The sequence below is a fragment of the Neomonachus schauinslandi genome, chromosome 5 (assembly GCF_002201575.2).
Source record: "Neomonachus schauinslandi chromosome 5, ASM220157v2, whole genome shotgun sequence".
Classification (NCBI taxonomy): Eukaryota; Metazoa; Chordata; class Mammalia; order Carnivora; family Phocidae; genus Neomonachus; species Neomonachus schauinslandi.
The window spans coordinates 24,470,624-24,491,926 of NC_058407.1; the positions used below are offsets into that span (position 1 = coordinate 24,470,624).

A 21,303-nucleotide genomic window follows, 5' to 3' on the forward strand; every position below is an offset into this window, starting at 1 on the left:
GTACAGAGGGAGAGGAAGAGAGAGAATCTCAAGCAGCCTCCCCAGCCAGCATGGAACCATTCGGGGGCTCAATCTTACAACCCTGAGACCATGACCTGAGCTGAAATCAAGAGTCCAAAGCTTAACTGACTGAGCCACCCAGGTGGCACCTTCAATTAAATGATTTTAAAACCAAGTTATAATTGTTTAATTTCAACTTGTATTTTTATTTTCTTTTTTCTGCTTTCTTAGATCAATTTTATTTTTCTAATTGCTCGAGTTCAATAAAAATTCATTTGATTTTATTTTTCTTATTTAGTAATACAGGCTTCTAAAGCTAAGAATTTCTTATTGCTGTTTTGAGCAAATTTGATACTAGGGTTTCTCATCATCATTACTTTCAAAAGTCTCTATACTTTTGGTTAGATTTCTTTTTTGATCCAATAATTATACATATGGCAGTAATGTATTTTGTTATAAAATTTCAGCTTTATTATACTCTAAGAGAATGTGGTCTTTACAAATTTTAGCCTAGGTTATGTACTGAGCCCTATTTTGCAGCTTAAATATTACTTTTTAAAAAATTTAATGAGTGCTTTAAAGAGTGTTTAGTCTTGGGCGCCTGGGTGGCTCAGTTGGTTGGGCGGCTGCCTTCGGCTCGGGTCATGATCCTGGAGTCCCTGGATCGAGTCCCGCATCGGGCTCCCTGCTCGGCGGGGAGTCTGCTTCTCCCTCTGACCCTCCCTCCCCCCTCTCATGTGCTCTCTCTCTCAAATAAATAAATAAAATCTTTAAAAAAAAAAAAAAAGAAAAAAAGAGTGTTTAGTCTCAATTGGCTATATATATTAAATTAATCTTATTAATTATATATACTTTCTGTGTCCTTTTTATTTCTTTTTAAACTAGCATGTTAAACTCTCTCAATATTATTATATTTTGTCAAATCAGCCTTGTCTTTTCAGCAGTTATTTCCATATACATGGATTTTTGTTATGTAAAACATGAAAATTCATGAAATATCTTCATTGTGATTTATAAGCATTATTGGTAGAATCACCCACTTTGAATGTGAAAAGATAGAATTGAAAATAAGTAACAAAGAGATTGTTCTTTAAATATTACCAGGACAACTGATAAACTGGGGAACCTAAAGTTTAATTTAAATCCCCATACCAAAATAAATTCCATATGGATTAAAACATTAAATATAAATCATGAAACCATAAAAGTGGAAGAGAATACAGCTGCACATTTGCCTGTTGCAGAATATTTTCTTTGTGCAAAAATATGTTAAGCATACGAACATAAAAAGAAAATAGATATTACTATCAAGGTAGAAATCAAGGTGTTCCATCTGCTCCTCCTCTATATTCCCTGATTTAGAGAAGAGCATCCTAAAACATCTGCTCAGCCTAGAAAATTGAAATCATTACCTTTGTTTTGAACTCAAGTCATACTGCTCAATCTCCAACCTTGAGTCTTTTGTTACACCACTGGGTTAATGCTTCTAAGCCACTCACTCTGCTTTCCTCTTTCAGAATATCTATTATTCTTACATTGGACCTCCGCAGTCAGCCTTCCAAATTTCACTGCACACCAAAAGTGTCTTCTGCTTCTCTCTGGTATTAAGAATGTGATTTACAGCTTCCAGACTTCTAATCTCAGCTACGGTCTTTTTAGTTTAATAGCACTTTCTGTCTAATTCTCTGAATACTATAACCTGTTTCATTTGATAAAAGCAATTTCCTCCTTTATCGTTCGAGAATATGAAGTACATATAGTCCAAGCTTTTGTTCTAATAAATGAAGTGCCTGTTTTAGGAAGAATGTTTTTCTATATGTTTTTATGAGAATGTTTCTCTTTTGCTGCCATTTTTTAAATAGACCTCATGTGATTGATGTTTCTTTTTACTAAAATGAGAGATAGGTCTATGCCCAATGGTGAAAGAAAAGCCCAGTTGTTGGAAGAAAATGTTTGTTTGTTTGTTTGTTTGTTTACATACACAGACACAAATCCTCACTATCTTCTTGGTGGCTGTTTACCCCACCCTCGGTGTATACCCCATCCTCTCTTTCATCCACCTTATATATCTTAAAGTAACAATGTTACCTATCTTTTAAAATTGTAAATATTAATAAAATATATATTACAAATACCTTTTCAAGAAGTCATAAACAGGATTTGTTATCTCCACCATAAGATGAAATTTTTCATCATTCATACATTTTAGCATCACTTGTGTAAAGAATTCTAGGAATCTAGGTCTCTGCTTAAATTTCATAACTGTGAAAACAAAGAAGTGTAGCAGTAAATGTGGCAAGAACTCCTGTCTTTCTAAGATCAAATAATCCTTTATAGTCTATATTTATTTTTCCAAATATCTCAGTGTTGAGAAAGAGTCCATAAAAGTTAACTCTAAATATGACAAGTTAGGGATCATAAGGGACCAAAATCTTTCCAGATTTTAAATCACATTACTGGACAGTCAATATTCTGCATTATTCTGAATGGGTAAGAATGGTCCCAGGGTCCTGGGATCGAGCCCCGCTTACCTTCTAGGTAAGAGCCTAGAACGGTGAAAGCTTTCAGACACGACAGAACCCACAGAATAAATGACCTTCAAAACTTGAGTGAACAGCAACCACACATTTAGGTCACCTACCTTCTTTTACAGCGCCTTTGACCGACCAGTTTAAAACAACAGGGTAAAGAAATATAGGGTCCTCTGCTCCTGACAGTTCAGCTGTAGCATCTAAGGTTTAAAAAAATTAGTAAGTTGTAGGTTCCATGTAGCATGAATTACCAAAAATGAAAATTCTTTGGAAGGAACAAAACATAGGAAAATGCTCAAGTATTCATTCTAAATTATGTGCCTTCAAAATGTCAACTATATCATTATATTTTGGAGTTTAAAAAATTCAGTGATCTCAATTATTTTCCTTTCATTTTTCCCCCCTAAAAGCCAAGGAGTCCACCACCAAATAAGTGAAGAGTGTCCAGGGCATGAGTCTCTCATATTCAATAGCTGTCGTCTATCAGCAAACCCCAGACTCCGAAACCTACCAATTATGTTAACTTGATCTTTACAAAATTACCTTTAAAAGACAGTAAAGTACAGAATAATGGACAGCACAGCCCCTGGAGCCAGGCTGTCTGGGTTCAAATTCTAACACAGACGCTTTTTAGTTATGAGACCTTGGGAAGTTACTCAAAATCTCTGTGCCTCAGTTTATCTTTTTTTTTTTTTTAATAAAGATTTTATTTATTTGACAGAGAGAGACACAGCGAGAGCAGGAACACAAGCAGGGGGAGTGGGGGAGGGAGAAGCAGGCTTCCCGCAGAGCAGGGAGCCCGATGCGGGGCTCGATCCCAGGACCCTGGGACCATGACCTGAGCTGAAGGCAAGACGCTCAATGACTGAGCGACCCAGGAGCCCCTCAGTTTCTTTATCTTTAAAATGAGGATAACAGTACCTTCCTCATATGGTTCTTATATAAGGGTTATATGTATATGTATAAAACACTTAACATACATAGTTCCTGGCACACAGAAAGCACAGTATAAAACTATTATTTTTATTACTGTTTTGTTATTAAATCTATTGTTCGGCTAGTAACATTACGTTGTTTTTCTTCGTAAAATGTTTTTATTGATAATATGAAAATAATTCACATTTCTAAAACACTTTACATTTTGGGGCACCTGGGTGGCTCAGTCAGTTAAACATCTGCCTTCAGCTCAGTCATGATCTCAGGGTCCTGGGATTGAGCCTGCTCAGTGGGGAGTCTGCTTCTCCCTCTGCCTCCTTCCCTGGGCGCTCTCTCTCTCTCTCCCCCATGTGAATAAATAAAATCTTTAAAAACATAATTCAGGGTACCTGGGTGGCTCAATGGGTTGAGCATCATCCTTTGGCTCAGGTCATAATCCCGGAGTCCTGGGATTGAGTCCCTCATCAGGCTCCCTGCTCAATAGGGAGCCTGGTTCTCTGCCCCTCCCCTGGCTCCTGTTCTCTCTCTCTCACTCTCTCTCTCAAATAAATAAAATCTTTAAAAAAATAAATCAATAAAAAATAAAACACTGTACAAAAAAAAGAATGTTTAACAAGACAATCACACCTTTCCCAAAGCTAGGTTTACTGGTTATGTGACTAATAGAGCATTGGGTTCAATTCATAAATTCAACTTGAAACAGACCTGGAACATACTGAGAGAGAGAGAGAGAGAGAGCTATCCAGGTTAGGGAATTCTGAACCCAGATATAACTGAGGCACACAATAAGAGAGGTGAAGTAGGGACACCAAATTCTATGAGTGGAGTCAGCTCCAAAAAGGCTGAGGGGCCAAAAGTGGAACCTCTGACTTGAGAAAAATTTAGAGAGAAAAGGTACTCTCTTGTTCTTCTAGAATATTTGAAGTACTTGCTTTTAAAAAGTGTGATAATATTTATCATCACCAGAAACTAAATCAATTTCTTAAGCAGATTTCCAAACTGCAAACTCCAAAATTCCAATCACTGTGTTAACATTGGTCCATCATGAAATTACCATTTGGCACAATGACCTAAAATTAAACTACTCTTTCACTTGAGTAGACCGTGGTTCAAATCACTCACGCATTAACACCCTCCACGCTATCCTTTTATTTCTCAGTTACATTTTTGCCTTTAGAGTAGTGATTCTCAATTTTGTGTCTTTCTCTCCAATATATGTGGCAACATTTGCCTTCCAGGTGATTGTCGCAGCTGGCAGGATGGTGTGCCATGTATCTATAGGTAGAGGCCAGGGATGCTGCTCAACATCCTATGGTACCCCACAGCAAAGAATTAGCTGGCCCAAATTGGCCATAGTGCCGAGGTTGAGAAACCCTGCTTTAGAATCAGAAGATTTAGGCTCAAAAACAAGCCAGCTATGTAATCCTAATAAATCACTTAATCTTTATGAACCAGATGAGGCGGGGGGGGGGGGGCAGTGGTTAATAATCCGTTATTAACAGAGTATTGTTAGGATTACTGGCATAATGTAAAAGCACCTTAAAGGATTTACCAAATGTTAATCTCATCTTAATCCTTTTAACAAAATATTTTCTGATTTTAAAAAGCATAACACTAAACAGAAGTATCTAGAAAGGAAAAAAAAATGACTACATTGCTTTGTCAGTTTGAGTAGGTGTGTCTCCAACAAGGCCAGCTGTTCATTTATTTTTTCAGGTAATAATATCTGCTGTGGCTTCTTCGGCTTGGAAGACTTCTTAGAAGAACCCTAAAAACATTGGTTAAGTGTAAGAATGTACCTCAACATGTTTCAACAACTGTCACTTTCAAGTAATAATCTTTAAATTATTATTTCATACTTTGATGCTTGGTAGACAAAACTATGATCTACATGGCCAAGTGATATAAATTAATAATAGTAATAGTCATTTCATTCTAACTAAATAATAAACATCATACTCAGTGTTTTATATGAGTTGGCCAAAATATTTCTTGTCTTCCCTTCTCCCTTCCTTCCAGTAACTTCCACCCCCCCTAACTAGCACCACCCCCTTCACCTAATACATACACTCTTCTGAAAGCAGATGAGGGTCGAACTCTAAAAAATCCTCAAAAGAAAATTCCCAGCCTGCCCTCAGCAATGTATTCCTTTTTCATTTTTCTTTTTTCCTTTCTTTTTCCCTGAGGAGCTTCTTTACCACTAAGCTAATTGCCTCTGCTGCTTTGCCTTTCAGTGAAACATAACAAGATCGGCAATTAGTGGATTAAGCATAGACAGGTCTGTGCTCAGGCTCCCCACCATGTTTTCAACAGTCTGAGCCTGAGAACTGAATGTGTTAATGTCTCCTGTTCTCCAAAAAAACAAAAAACAAAAAAACAAAAAAAAACCCTCCCAAGCCCCTATAGGCTTAAAGGGACCTTGAGTGGCTATAAGGAGTTCTGACTCCTATAAATTCGGTATTAGCTTCTCAGTCCCTATAGTCTTAGAAAGAAGTAGCATGACCTTCTGCTGGGCTTGAGGCTCCATGGAAAGAGGCAAGGAGTCCTGTCCTACAATGATGTAAAGGAACAGGGTTGTGAGTCAAGGCCTGGGTGACATAAACGGCCCAGCTGATGGACTCTGAGAGTGAACACACTTGGTGAAAAAGCCCTCAAATTGCATCCAGCTTAATCAAAACTCTCTCTAGACAAAATAACCCCCACCCCCAAAAAGGATTATGGCTAAAAAAAAAAAAAAATGCATCCAGTAAAACAGTGGTGATTTTTGAAGCTTTTTGCGGCAAGCAAACACTTAACATATAATTCAGCATATAAAAGAGACAGAAATGGGGCTATTCCAACGGAAACAGAGTCCAGGAGTGATAGTCTCTACCCCCACCCCAGTCAGTGAAGGGGCTTCAAGTGATTCCTAGTGCTCCTCAGAAACCCAATAAACTAAGCAGCATTTCATAATTTGATCCACAAAAACACACAACCACGTGGTCTCAAGAAAAGGCAATAAAACAGGTTCTATAAGACCCATGCTTGGGAGGCAGATATTAAAAAGCAGTCTCAGACATTAGCAGTCTCATAAAGAAGACAATTTAGGTGTCACAGTGAGTTTAGGAAAAATCTACTGTGAACAAAGTAAAAAGCTCTGACATGTATTTACTACATTTTATAACCCACCCAGAATAATAAAATCTTCAATTTGGTAGAGATTTTAGAGTGCTTTGAGTTCCAAGTTCAGCTGGGCGTAGGAAGCTATCAGTGCCTGACTAATGATCAGTACTGGTGAGAGGGGGGCTCTTCAGTATTCTAGCAGGAATTCCTTTAAATAAGGAAGGTCTTCACTATATATTACTTTTTGTCTATATAAATATGACAAATTTAAAACTGATCAATAGTCTAACACATTTGCTAATACTATATGACCCCACAAAGACTCAAATAAGTATATGTTTTAAGATGAGAAACAAAAAGCAATTACCTCCTCTTGCATTTCTTCTTGGTCAGACACACCAAATAGAGATTTGCAAACTGATGTGATGTCCAACATCTTTTTTCCATAATTTATAATCATTACTGCCAGGTCATATTCTTTCCATGAACGCAGAATCTACTCAAAAATATTTATTAATTACCCCTGTTGGAAACATTTGTCTATTTTCAAGTGTCATCGACCATCTTTCATAAATTCACAAGTCCCATTAATATTTTGAGTCTAAGAATTCCCCTGATTTTGTTAAAGAAATTGGAAATTTACCTCCAGATCCTATTTCCCTACAATTAAAACTGCATGATTCCACTGCTTTAAATAAAGGACAAATAACAAGATTATCTGATCAATTATGAATTCCCCATATTTCTGGGACTTATAGCCATACATGTTTTGGTGTAGGAAGTTAACAATTAAGAAAATATTTCCACTTAGAAGATCCATTTTAAAACAAAATCATTCTAAAAAGGCCATATAACTACCACCTCCTGTCTTGAGTTGCTTTCTATGTGAAATGCTACATTACTGACATCATAATGTCTTTAGTTGGGGGGGGGGGGTTATATCAGTAAATTATTTAAAAGATATTCTGGCAGTGGACTAGACTAGAGATGAGGTGTTTTGGGCAGATTCTCTGTGAACCCTAGGGGAAACAGACACTGCAACCATAAAAAGGGGAGCCCCTCTCATCCACAATTCGTTACTAATCACTATTCTTCGGCCTTCTCTTGCCAGGCCCTTGCCTACCTCTCTAGAGTACACCACTCATTTCCTTGTACGTCAAACTTACAAAATACTGAGCCGAATATAAATTTTGACACTCACCATGGTTTCAGGACTTCATGCCTTCGTACGGCTGAGGCATTTCTCAGAACAACTTGCCCCCCTTATTTATGTAGCTTTACCTGATCATGAAAACCTGGGCTCCAGCATCGACAGGAAAAGTTTCCCAGGCCAGCAATCTAATTTGCATACACCCTGCTGTAGTGAAGCATCATATGAAGGGGACGCATTCATGGTGAACCATATAGGGCAATTCTTTAAGAGTCTAAATAAACTTGTAGGGATTTGTTAGATGTAGGTGTGTTCTGTCGAGCTGAATAACTTAGTATTTAAGATAAGTAACAACTGTTACTTCCCATGCAGGGAAAGGATATATACGTGACTAGTTGCATAAATCTGGTAATACCTACCTGATCCAAAGTGCTAAGAACTGGAAATACTTCTGTGGAACCAGGCAATAGCATTAAACTAAGCTGACTGTGGAAAAGAATGTAGGTAGGAAAATGGTGAAATAAAGTTTGAAAAGGTAGATGGGATTAGGTCAAACAGGGCCTTGAATGCCAGGCAAAACAGCCCAGTCTCATTATAAAATTGATATGAGAGAGAGTATGTTTTATTAGAAAGCCAAAATGAGCAAATACTTCCTCTCCTTTCAACTTTGCTTTCTGACATACTTGGGTCCAAGGCTTGGAGAGAAATAGAGAGAACTGTGCAATCTTTCCCCCTCGTTTTAATATGCCAGTAGTAAAAGATAAAGAATTTCTCCAATCAGCAGAAAAATAGAGAACCAATTCTACTCAACACACCAAATGGTGAACAGAAACAAAAAGACCATGCCAAATGTTTAGCATAATAATTTTTAAGCAATGCAAAAATAATGAAACATTTAAGATGACGTGCCTTAGAAGTGGCACTTTATTTGGAATTCTGACAACTTTTAAAAAAAATACTGCTGCTTAAAGAAGAAAGATTGAGCCATCTGAAAAGATTACCAATGTTTTAAACAGAACAGAGAAAAGAAACAGAGCCATTAGACTAATTGGGCTTTCCATGTCGTAACAGAAAATCCATACAAAAATGTGGTTATAAAAAATGAACAACTAAAATCTGGGACTCAAGGTGAGGCCAGGGCTCTGGGGCTATTGGTCAGGCTGGAGGAAGCTTCTGAAAGGGCATAACAGTTTGGGACAGAACCAGCTCCAATATCAAAATCCTGACATCAATATCCGTTTTACTTTTTACAAATGTCCAGAAACATTCAGGGTCATTTCTACAATAATATCACTTGGATCTCAATATGATTCTTCAAGTTGGGGGGTGGGTGGGTAGTGGAGTTGTGGATGGCATGTAAAGCAATGCAGGGCCAGCCCCAAGCTGCTGTGTGCTCCGGGAGAAAAATCACACAAAGCTGAGAGAGGAGACATGTAAATTCAAGGACTTCAACATGCACTAGGCCCCAAATGCTGGTCTTTTGTTCCAGGTCAGGAGTCTCTCCCATCTGCCACAGGGTCTGTTGTGAAACCTCCCGTTCTCCTCAATCTCTGAAACCCATCGTTACTCCCCACCTCCTCTCTCTCTCTCTCTCTCTCTCTCTCTCTCTCTCTCTCTCTCTCTCTCGGCAAATGACCTTGCTTCCTTTACACAGAAGAAATGTAGGGAAACTAGCTTATCTCCTACCTACACACTCACCTGTAACTATAACCATCCTACCTTCCTGTTAGAGGAGAGAGGTCAATCTCCTGTCCAGACTAATCCCTCCCACATGTACTAGGATCTCATCACCTCCTGCCTTCCCGGCGATCTCGCTCCTATATCCACATCCTTTCCCTCTCCTGGTTCCTTCCCATTAATGGTCAAATGTGGAGTACCTGGATAAACAGAATTGGCTTTTTGGTTGGTTGGTTGGTTGGTTGATTTTTAGCAGGAGAAGTTGCTATTGGCAAGCTGCAAGCAACAAGCTGCCTTGGAATAGAGTTTCTCTGTTATGGAAGAAATACTGCAGTAGCTGCTGTCAGTTATTTAAATGTAAAGTGAATAGTTGTCCAGTACCCTGGAAAGAAAGTGTAACCTGGCCTTCTCTTACTTGAAAAAGACACCCCTCTCCCGGAAATACTTACTGATGGACGAGTTTGGGGAGAAAAGGCCTTTGTGGTCCAAAATGGCTTTGGACTAATCAACCGTCCAATTCTTCCTCGTGACTAATGGAAGCAGAACTGGCTCCCTGGATTAAGTGTACCCTTGAGATTCTTAAATAATTCTCTTCCCTTCTCACTCTCCACACTGTCCCCAGATGATATCATCTATTTCTATTATTCAGTTGGGTCCATATATTAATGATGGCTTTGTCTTTATACGTATTTGTCCTCTCTTGAACTCCAAGCCTATAGGTCCAATTATATAATATTTACCTCTTTGGATATCCTATTAGCCCCCAAATCCAATAGATTCCAAATTTATTATCTTTTCTCCCTTTCTTACCCCAAATTACTCCTTATCCAGAGTTCAACAAATAGCATTGTATTCACCCAACTGCTGAGGCCAGACAGGTGGATTGCTGTTGGCTCTTCCCTCTCTCTCCTTTATCTTCACATACTTAGCAGGTTTACAGGTTCTCAATTCTATCTCATAAATAACTCTTGAATCCTTTCAATTCTATGTCCCTTTCAACTCTATGTCCCACTTTTCCACACTACAGTAGTCCCCCTTTTCCATGGGGGATATGTTCCATATCCCAGTGGATGCCTGAAACTGCAGATAGTACCAATACTGATATACACTGTTTTTGTCTACACATGTGTGCCCATAATAAAGTTTATCAGTCAGGTGCAGTAAGAGGCTAAGAACAATAACTAATAATAAAACAGAACAATTATAACAATATACTGTAATAAAAACTATGTGAACAGGGTCTCTCTCAAAATATCTTGTACTGTACACGCTTCTCCTTGTGATGATGTGAGATGGTAAAATGCCTACGTGATGAGAAGAAGTGAGGGGGATGACACAGGTGTTGTGACGTGACATTAGTCTACTACTAACCTGACAACTCACTAGATGGAGGACCATCTGCTTTCCAAATGCAGTTGACCTGCAGGTAACTGAAACCTCGGGGAAGCAGAACTGCAGATAAGGGGGGACTGCCATAGTTCGGTTTATCAACTCTCACCTTCTACCTCATTCCCTGCCTCAGATCTTATCCCACTCTGTTAGCTGTTGTGCCCCAGAATAATTTCTTTTTGCTAACATGCAAATTTCACTATGTCATTTCCAGGTTTAAAACCCTTGAATGGCTCCTCCCCGACCTCATGAGATGACCACTCATCATCTGGTACCTGTTCACTACTCCACTTTTTAAGGTGATTGAAACATATCTTTTGTAATTAAAAATAAATCTGATTCTTCTTTTCCTTAACTGTAAGATTATTTCATATTTTCTCATTGATTGCTCCCTGAGGTAATGTTAATAATCTTGTTATCTGTCAAATATTTTTTAAGATTTGCCTGTAAGCCTGTTAATATAGTGTCTTGTCATAAAAAAATTTTTTTTACTTATCATGTAATCTGTTTATCTGTCTTTTTCTGTGAACCTTTTGAATTTTATGCCCTATTGAGAGAGGTCTCCTCTGACTTCAAAGCCATACAAATATCCATTTGTCTTTATTTTGTTTTTGGTAAGAGGCTCTGGCTTCATTTATTTTCAGATGAATAGTCAGTGACAGCAGCACCTTTTATTAAATAAAGTATTTTAATAGATTTTCCCAATAACTCCAAATGCCACTTTTGTCATATATTAAGTTCTTCTGTAGACCTGGGGCTGGCTGGCTATTCCTGGACTCTTCTATTCCCCTAAACTATTTGCCTATTACTTAACACCATTTTTTATTGAAGTGGCCTTATAATAGATTTTAGTATCTATTGAGAACTTGTAAATTATTCTAATCAGTTTCAGAGAAACCCCATTGGGATTCTGACTAGAACTGTATTACATTTAAATACTATTTTTGGAAGGATTTCTATTTCTATGACAGTAAGTCTACCTATTCAGGAACTTGGGATGGTCCGCCATATGTTCAGATCTTATTTTGTGACCTTCAATAAGATTCTAGTTCTTTTATTCGGGTCTTTTAACACTTCGTTAGGCTTAAAATGTTGTGCATTTTTTTTCTCCAAGTTTTTATTTAAATTCCAGTTAGTTAATATACAGTGTAATATTAGTTTCAAGGTAGCATTTAGTGATTTACCACTTAACATACAACACCCGGTGCTCATCTCTAGATCTCAAGTGCCTTCCTTTTTTTTTTTTTTTTTTTATTATAATAGTTCCTTCCTTAATGCCTCTCACCTATTTCATCCACCCCCCTGCCCATCTCCCCTCCAGAAAACTTTCAGTTTGTTCTTTATAGTTAATGGTCTCCTACGGTTTGCCTCCCTCTCTTTTTTTTTTCTTCCTTTCCCTATGTTCATCTGTTTTGTTTCTTAAATTCCATATATGACTGAAATCATATGGTATTTGTCTTAAAATACTGTATATTATTAGTAGTATATTTTCCTCTCTCCATTTCTCATGGGCTACTGCTACTATTAAAAAAAATCAGTTTGTAAGCATCTCACATACCATCACTTTATAAATTCTTTTAATTCTAGTAATTCTTTTTACTAGATTCTCATGAGTTTTTGAGAACTGTACAATTACAAATGAATTATACTTTAATATTGTAAAATTATTTCATATCCTTATCTATTACATAAGACAGAATCTCTACAAACAATGAATCACACTGTTGACAGTCAGATCCTATACCTGATTTTTAAGGAAACGGTTTCAGAAAATTGCCATTTAGTGTATTTGCTGTAAAATTTTGGTAAATGTCTTTATCATTGTCCAATAGACTCCCTCCATTCCTAATTTACATACAATTTTTTTTAGGAAAGTTTGCTAAGTGTTATCAAATGCCTCTGTAGCATTTTTCACTTAATCTAATTGTGATTTTTCTTTTTTAATTTGCTGTTGTAAAAAATTAGAGTTTTGTTTCAATTCAGACTTGATCTTTAATATTTAATAATGACACTGTCCTTAGACAGACAGTGACCAGATGACTTCCAGGAGTAGAGAAGGGTGATAAGACAAAACAGACTTGAAGAAAATCATACAATGCCTCTCTTTGCCCTGAGTCATGTTTGGGGCCCTGACTTCTGCCTTTTCAGATATAAAAATGGCTACTCCTCCCTTATTTGTGTTTGTATTTTCCCAGTACCTCTGTCTATCCATTTATTTTCAACCAGTGTTTGTCACATTGTTTTGCAAAGCATTTCTTGCATTTGAATCTGACTTTTTAGTTCATCTGGCCGTCTCTGTCTTCTGAGTTCATTTACACTTAGTGAAGTAATTAATATTCTTAATTGTATTCCTTCTATCTTAAATACTATCTCTTCTTCCTTCTTAGTTTTGCTGAATTAGCCATTTTTCCTCCCTGTTATTCCTCTCTTCATTTTTTCCTGTCAATTTAGAAGTCCTACTGTGCTTTAAAGTTTTGCACATGGCTACATAGTCCTGATTCATTTTTAAATAAAATAGTAATTTTATATTATGTATTTTTTATACTATATGTATTTTTTTAAAACACACAACCATGCACCAAGCATCTCTACCTGGTCTCCCCTCCCTTAAGCCCGAACAAGATAAAAGTTTTAGTTCTAGGTTATTAATAAGTTTTTTCTTTCAAAGATAACTCTTCTATTTCAAGAACTCCTACTTATCATTTATATTACAAAACCCACATCACATCATTATTACCTATTTAATTTTAATAATACATATATTGCAAGATTCGTTGCTCCCATTATTCCTCTCCTTTTTGTCTTTCCCTACCTTGGGATTTATCTCCTGAACCAATTGTCATTTGATAGAGTATTTCCTCAAGTGTTTTCCTCAGATAAGTACATGGGCAGAATACTTTTGAGATGCTGCACCCCTGAAAATGTTTATTTTGCCCTGACAAAGGAATGATACCTTTCCCGGTTATTAGTTTTTGGACCTCCGTCTTATCCCCTCAGGATTCTACAAATGTTGCTCCAGTATTTTATCTTCTACTGTTGTTGATAAAAAGTTTGAAGCTAATGGATTCTCTTTCCATTGCAAATAACCTGTTCTTTGGTCTCAAAACTTTGAGATTTTAATTTATCCTTGGACTCCAAGAATCTCACCATCAAGTATCAAGACATGAGTTTTTTTTTTATGTTATGTTAATCACCATACAATACATCATTAGTTTTTGATGTAGTGTTCCATGATTCATTGTTTGTGCATAACACCCAGTGCTCCGTGCAGAATGTGCCCTCTTTAATACCCATCACCAGGCTAACCCATCCCCCCCACCCCCCTCCCCTCTAGAAACCTCAGTTCGTTTCTGAGTCCATAGTCTCTCATGGTTCAAGACGTAAGTTCTTATATTAATCCGCCCTAGGACTTAGGGAGACTATTCTCCATTTTTTTTTTTTTTTAATTTCCTGCCTCCAGAACTTTCATTTCATGTTAGGACTTTTGGATCTGCTTCTGAATTTACCTCTAGGTAATTCCATGCTATGCTGTCAGGTATTTCTTGAGCTTCCAGATTTGACTCAAGAAATACCATTAACTACAATCTTCATCTGTTTAATTTTTTTAATCAAAAATCAAATATTTTTTGTTTAGTTACATAAGATCTTCTGTTGTTTTGTTTTGATCATTTAATTGCATCACACCACCTTGAAAGTTTTCTTTCTTCTTTTTTTTTTCAAGTCACCTCTGGTCTTTTCCAACATAGCGAGAGTAAAAACACAATTATTTTGTTGTTTGGCCTACCCCTTGGGGTTCTGAGTCCTCTTAAGTAAGTTATTATTTTTCTCTTCCTGCTAATGGCTACCCTCCCTCCATATTTGCACAGACTAGGTTAAAGATGTGTCTCCAGCAGTGGTAAACCAGTGAGCAATGGAAAGAATATGATTTTCTGCTCCTGAGGTCAGGCCATAAACAGCCAGCAAATCATGACTTTTTTGCTAAGATAGAAGGTAAAGGCCTCTCTGTTTCCAGACCTTCACTGAAGCAAACTTAAGTCCCAATTAAAGCGATGGATCAAATCAGCCCACCCATGCAGTATTCTTCCAGATCCCTACCAAATCACAAAGGTCCTGTGAGGACCATACAAAACAGGCAGGCAAATATGGCCCTTCTTTGAGGAAATTCACCGGATTCAGTCAACTAAAGCCTTTGAAGAAACACACAGTGCTGGTCTTTGAGCCAAGCAATGAGAATAAATAAGCTTACCTCTCGGCCTCTGGTCTCTTGGTTCTTTCTTGTTTCCAAGGTGAATGAGGTCCCATAAAATGTACTCTTTCCCAATCCTTCCCCTGGCCTAAGATACACCCTCCAGGCTCTACCAACTGACCCATGCAGGCAACTCTTGATCTAAAATGCTTTGTGGGTACTATTTTTAAAAGTATTCTATGTAATAAAAGTAACTTAACTTTCTAAATCATTGCTATTTCTAAATTTTATGACACTAGACAAAGAATGAGATAAATACCTTTGTTATGTAGAAGATACAACAGGCTATCATGTGCTGTACACTTTCAAAACTTGCAATATGTTTCTTTGAGTGGATGATATTTGGTAATCCTTGCAAAGCCACTACACACTTTATCAAGATCTAAAAAATAGAAGCACAATAATTTCTGTTGAAAAATATCACACTCACTCATTAGGAAATGTTCTATGCAAATCATGCAAGTTTTAAACCATCAAATTTTATTATTATCAATAATTGTCAATAAATTGCTTATCATGTATAAAAGAATGCACTCTGAGATAAAATTAATATATTCAATTTCAGATGAGTTTCTCAACTAAAGTAACTTGAAAACTAGTGTAGAAGATAAAATAAGTATACAAAGATCACAAAACAGCACATTTTGACAAGTGTCATAAAAAATATAGGCAGAATATTACATATACAAGACACTAAAGGCACATCCAGGCTTAGTAGGACCTTAAAAAACCATTTAGAGAAGGATGTACCATATTATATATACGGTGATACCAGGTACTTGAAAAAATAGTTTCCTTTAAAATTAAAACCAAGCATTCATATCCCATATCCCATAAATATTGGTGTTTACTTCCTAGTCCCCTTGCCTCATATTATGAGATCCTGAATTTGATCAAGAGATAGATAATTGGGGTGCCTGGGTGGCTCAGTTGTTAAGCGTCTGCCTTCGGCTCAGGTTGTGGTCCCAGGGTCCTGGGATCGAGTCCCACATTGGGCTCCCTGCTCCGCGGGAAGCCTGCTTCTCCCTCTCCCACTCCCCCTGCTTGTGTTCCCTCTCTCACTGTGTCTCTCTCTGTCAAATAAATAAAATCTTAAAAAAAAAAAAGAGAGAGATAGATAATTAAGTTTACCTTTCAATACTTTGCACTGCTCTGAGCAACATTACTGTCAGGAAAGTAGGGCTGAGATTGCATCAATCTATTAATCATCCAGATTATCAAAAGACAAATTAACATATGGATGCTGGTCTTTTGTGGGCACCCTAATTGCTTCAAGCCACCATTCTAACATTATTACTATTGTTACTGTACACTTATGAGTATTTGTAATGCTTCTTTAATTCCTCCCCATCACCACACACCCCCACCCCACTACACCATATCCCCAAATCATGTTAGCAACCCAGTAGTTTTGTAGTTTTCTCCAGGCTCATATAATCATATATATACATATAAATACATAAACATACATAGAGGGGGAGTTAATGTTATGTCACAAAATGGAATTCCTAAACACTTGTTTGAACTGTGCATTTCTCCTTCAACCATGTCTTGTGAAAAATCCCTCCAAGTCTACAGGTGTAGTTCAAGTTCATTATTTACAATGGCTGCATAATATGATTTAATGTGGAAGAACCATCATTTATTCAGCCATTTCCAGAATCTCCATGTTGCCCACACTTTTACGGCTGACGTTTTACAATCTGGCATATATACTGGCCATCTTCCTGCTACTGCACTTTCTCTTTGTCTCCAGCTTTTTTTTTTGCCACAACGAAAGGGCCATAAGAAACACCCTTGTACATGCTCAGTTGCCCATATGAGTGGCAACTTCAGCACCAGATTTGAGATGATACCTAGCGAGGATGAAGCACCATCTTGCAGGGCAAAGTAAACACTCTAAATCAATGACATTTATGTGGCGTTGTGTGCCCAGCAGGTAGAACACATGATCTGTGAACCAAGGGGTGGAACTAGGTATCTTACTAACTGCTAATTTTATTCTATGGGATAAATTGCTAATAGAGAGATTGCTGTGTCAAGTATATTTGTTTTTAATTTTAATTAAAATTAGATTTAGTTTAATTAAAATTAAGATTGCTTTACCAAAATCCAAAGCCTAAAACAATTCACATGTTCCCCATCAATGAATGAGAATGCCTTTGCCCCACATCGTCACCAGCAGGAGGAGTTACAGATCTTTTCAATTCTGTCAGCAATATTACATTGTTCACTTAATGTGCATTTCTAAGGACACTCAGAGTTTGAGCATCTTTTCATGGTTCTTGGCCACTTGGATTTACTCTCCTGTAAACTGCCTATTCATATCCTGTGGCCATTTTTTTATTAAGTTATTGTCAATTTGTAAGACATTTTGTTATATATATTTATCCTTGTCTGTAATATATATAAAAATCCTTGTTAGATATTTGTCCTAAACCCACAAATTTTATACTACCTTTGTTATGGTCCCTGTTGTCACACATAGGCTGCCATAAATATAGTCAATATTTCTTATTTTTCTTGTTATTTCTAAGAGTTCTGTCTTACTTAAAAAGGATTCCCACAACCCTGGATTGCACATGTAATCTGTGATTTTCCCCCTAACTTTTTAGTACATCTGGACTTTTTATATATGTACAATATAGGTGTCAAACTCTATTTTCTTTCAGATGAATATCCAGGGGTTTCACCATCATTTACTAAAAATATCCAGTCTCTCCACTGAATTGGAATGCCAGTTCTGTCATATATTAAATTCTCATCCATACTGAGGCCTATTTCTAGAATCTCCTCTGTGTTCCATTCACTTTTCCTATTCCAAACAGTACAATTTAATTAGAAACTTCTTTCTCAAGGCTTTTCCTCATAGCTATAACCCATTCTCTGAGCTGTAGCTAAAGGCACCCTAAGTCAGTGGGATGCTAGAGGATGACAGTGGATTATCCTGAACTTGACCAACTGAGCACCAGTTGCAGCTGCTGGTCCCAATGTGGTATCCTTGCAAGAGGACATTAAAAGCTATGCATTGCTATGGCTAATGTTCTCTTTTCTGTCCTACTAGGAAGAAGTACCAGAAGAAGTTCCCATTCATACTGGGAAGACAAAAGTATATACTTAGCATCTTGCCCGAGGGCCATGAAAATTCTCCCAGCCTCTGACATATTTTATGAAAGGACCTGAACTCTCTGGGCATGTCTCAAAACAAAACATTGGGCAATTACATCAATAACATGTTAATCAAAACTAAAGAGCAAGAAATGGCAAGTACATTAAAGACCGTGGTAAAATACATACCCTCCAGAGAATAGAAATAAACCCTGTGAAGATTCAGGAAGCTGCCACATTAATGAACTATCTGGGGTCTGCTGAGACACCCCATCCAAACTAAGTCTGACATACGGCATCTCTCACCTCTAAGAAGAAAGGACAATGCCAGGTAAATGCCTTTGGGTTCTGGAGGAAGCATTTTCTACACTTGAGAATGCTGCTCTACAAGCCATCTACAAATGACATGGAAGGCTGCCAACTATGAATTTAGATTTCAGATTCTGGAGGCCGATCTCCTAAGCAACTGAACTCCTAAACGTGGGGACTGTGGGAGGAGGTATGTCTATGCTCCAGTATAGCCACTCCAAGGCAAATATTTGTTAAATTACTTAAGCCCCCTGGTTAGTTTTCTCAATGGTGAATTAAAAATCTTTATGCTGTTCATGAGTTCAGTCACATCTTCTTGGTTCTCAAAATCTGAGTTGATGATGATGATAATGATGACAATAATGATGACGATAAAAACTTTCTAAAAGTATCAGCAGCGAAACCTTATTTCTGTCATGATTTCCCTGTGGTAGGCAGAATTCTAAAATAGTCCACAGGATTCCTCCCCCGGGTGTACAAGCCCTGTATAATCCCTCCTCCTATGAGTGGGTAGGACCTGTGACTATGATGAGATCATCAGTCTCATGACTACCTTATGTTATGTAAGACTCCTCATGCATATTACACGAGGCTCTCCTGCTGGTCTTGAGGAAGCAGATTGCCACATTGTGAAGACCATGTGGCAGGGAATTGGTGGTGAGCCTTTAGGCGCTAAGGACCCCCTTTCACAGGAGCACAAGGAAATGAACTCTCTCAACAACCAGTGAGCTTGGAAGAGGCACCAGAGCCTCAAGTAAGATCACAGCTCTGGCCAACACCTTGAGTTCAGCCTGATGAGACCCTGAGCAGAAGACCCAGTCAACCCGTATCCAGCCTCCTGTCCCACAGAAACTATGAGATAGTAAATGGGTTTATTGTAAGCCACTAAGTTTACAGTGATTTGTTAGAAAGAAGAGACAACTAATATAATCCCTTCAGCCAGATCTCACCTACTCTTTTTCCATAAATTCCAACTCTTCCATCACCAAGAAACCAAATATTTTTTCTTGGGTCATCCACCAATTTTTTCCCTACATGATGATGGCTTTAACAATATGTTTTTGAGCAAGTACTGCTGTTTCTAACATCATGCAAGCATAAAAATTGAAATGACTTTAAAAACCTAGAAAAGCAGATTGCTAATGTTTAAACATGGACAGCAGTGGGGCTGAATGTTTTCAGAGAAATACATTTTAGTCCTTATTTATGGTTGCCCAGACATAATTTAAATTATTAAAATGTTTTTCAGTTAACTCATGAAATTTCCCAACACCTGTCTTTGACCTATTTGTACATTACAAAAGATACACTGTTTTTTCTTTTCCAAAACGCATTGTTGAGGGCGCCTGGGTGGCTCAGTTGGTTGGGCAACTGCCTTCGGCTCAGGTCGTGATCCTGGAGTCCCGGGATCGAGTCCCACGTCGGGCTCCCTGCTCGGCGGGGAGTCTGCCTCTCTCTCTGACCCTCCCCCCTCTCATGCTCTCTATCTCATTCTCTCTCTCAAATAAATAAATAAAATCTTTAAAAAAAAAAAATGCATTGTTGAATTGCCTTTGTAAAAATACCCTTATCTAAGGGCATAAATATGCTTACCTGTATGACAGGTACCAAAACAATATTGTGGTAGATTATAGGAGCAAGAAGGCCATAACACTGAGTCACAGCTTGAAGGGCATAACTGGAATCATTTAGGTGGCTGCTGAGTTCCAATGCCACTAAGACTCTCTCACATTCAATTAGTCTAGTAATCTGTAATGGAACAGATACTGTTACCCAAAGAGAACATCAGGTGCTCCACCAATGTGTCTCTAAGGAGAAGAAAGGGTAGGAAATGTGATCGTTGTGGCTCAACAACATGCTGGTATGTTAAAATGTTGATTTTAAATCAAGATCTAAATTCAAGAACAATTCTAACTCCCCAACAGTGCTACATAAGGGTAAGACAACCTTAGACTTAAACTTCAGAATATTTTGTAAAATAATACAAACACCACTAGTAATGAAGAAAGAACTGATCTTTTTTAATTGGTAAAATAAAAACCTGGCTATATTTTAATGTTAGAAAACACCTAGTCTTTTCAAAACATAAATCTTATAACAAATAATAATTAAAATATTATGTCGCTCTTAATACTGCTCCCACTTAAATAACAAAGTCCCATTTTCTCTCTGGATTTGTGAAAAAAAAATGATAAATTTTCAGTAGACCAAACTAATCTTCTATTATACTTTTGCTACTTAAATAAAAATGGTAGTAAAATAGAAAGTTAGGCGTTTGTGATTAAGCTACTTTAAAAAAAAAAAAATAGGGGCCGTATCTAACTTTTCCTTTCCCTTTCCTGAAGGAAGATTTCACTATGTTTCTTGCCTTTTATTTTGAAAGATTTATTTACTCTTTTAAGAGAGAGAGCAAGCATGCAAGTGGGGGGAGAACAGAGGGAGACAGAGAGAAGCAGACTCCCCACTGAGTGTGAAGCCCAACACACGGGGCTCCATCCCATGACCCTAAGATCATGACCTGAGCCGAAACCAAGAGTCAAATGATCAACTACTGAGCCACTCAGGTGCCCCTATTTTTCTACATATACATACAAAATTATGTATGAAGAAAACTTATGAGGGGCAACCAGAAATTTCCATAGAGTAAATTTTTAGTAGAATGGTAGTTTAGCATTCTGGAATCCATTGAAGTACTTAAAGACTGTCTTTATTTACAGACTGAATGCAACGCAGTAGGAACAGGATGATGGTTATGAGTGCTTGGGCTCTGTAAGACTGTGAACTTGCCCTGGACAAAAGGGTCATGTCTTTTTTTTTTTTTTTTTTTTTCATTTTTGTATCCACAGGCACTGGCA

The 21,303-nt window shown here is 37.5% G+C and overlaps 1 protein-coding gene across 1 annotated transcript in view; it reads right to left on the reverse strand.

Annotated features, from left to right (window-relative positions):
* Nucleotides 1–21,303, reverse strand: part of CFAP54 (cilia and flagella associated protein 54) — a 294,732-nt gene that overhangs the window by 169,865 nt on the left and 103,564 nt on the right. Inside the window, 6 exon segments of the mRNA XM_044914733.1 lie at nt 2,136–2,262; nt 2,642–2,731; nt 5,121–5,235; nt 6,937–7,065; nt 15,291–15,413; nt 20,042–20,197. Of these exon segments, the coding sequence (XP_044770668.1) occupies nt 2,136–2,262; nt 2,642–2,731; nt 5,121–5,235; nt 6,937–7,065; nt 15,291–15,413; nt 20,042–20,197 (740 nt within the window).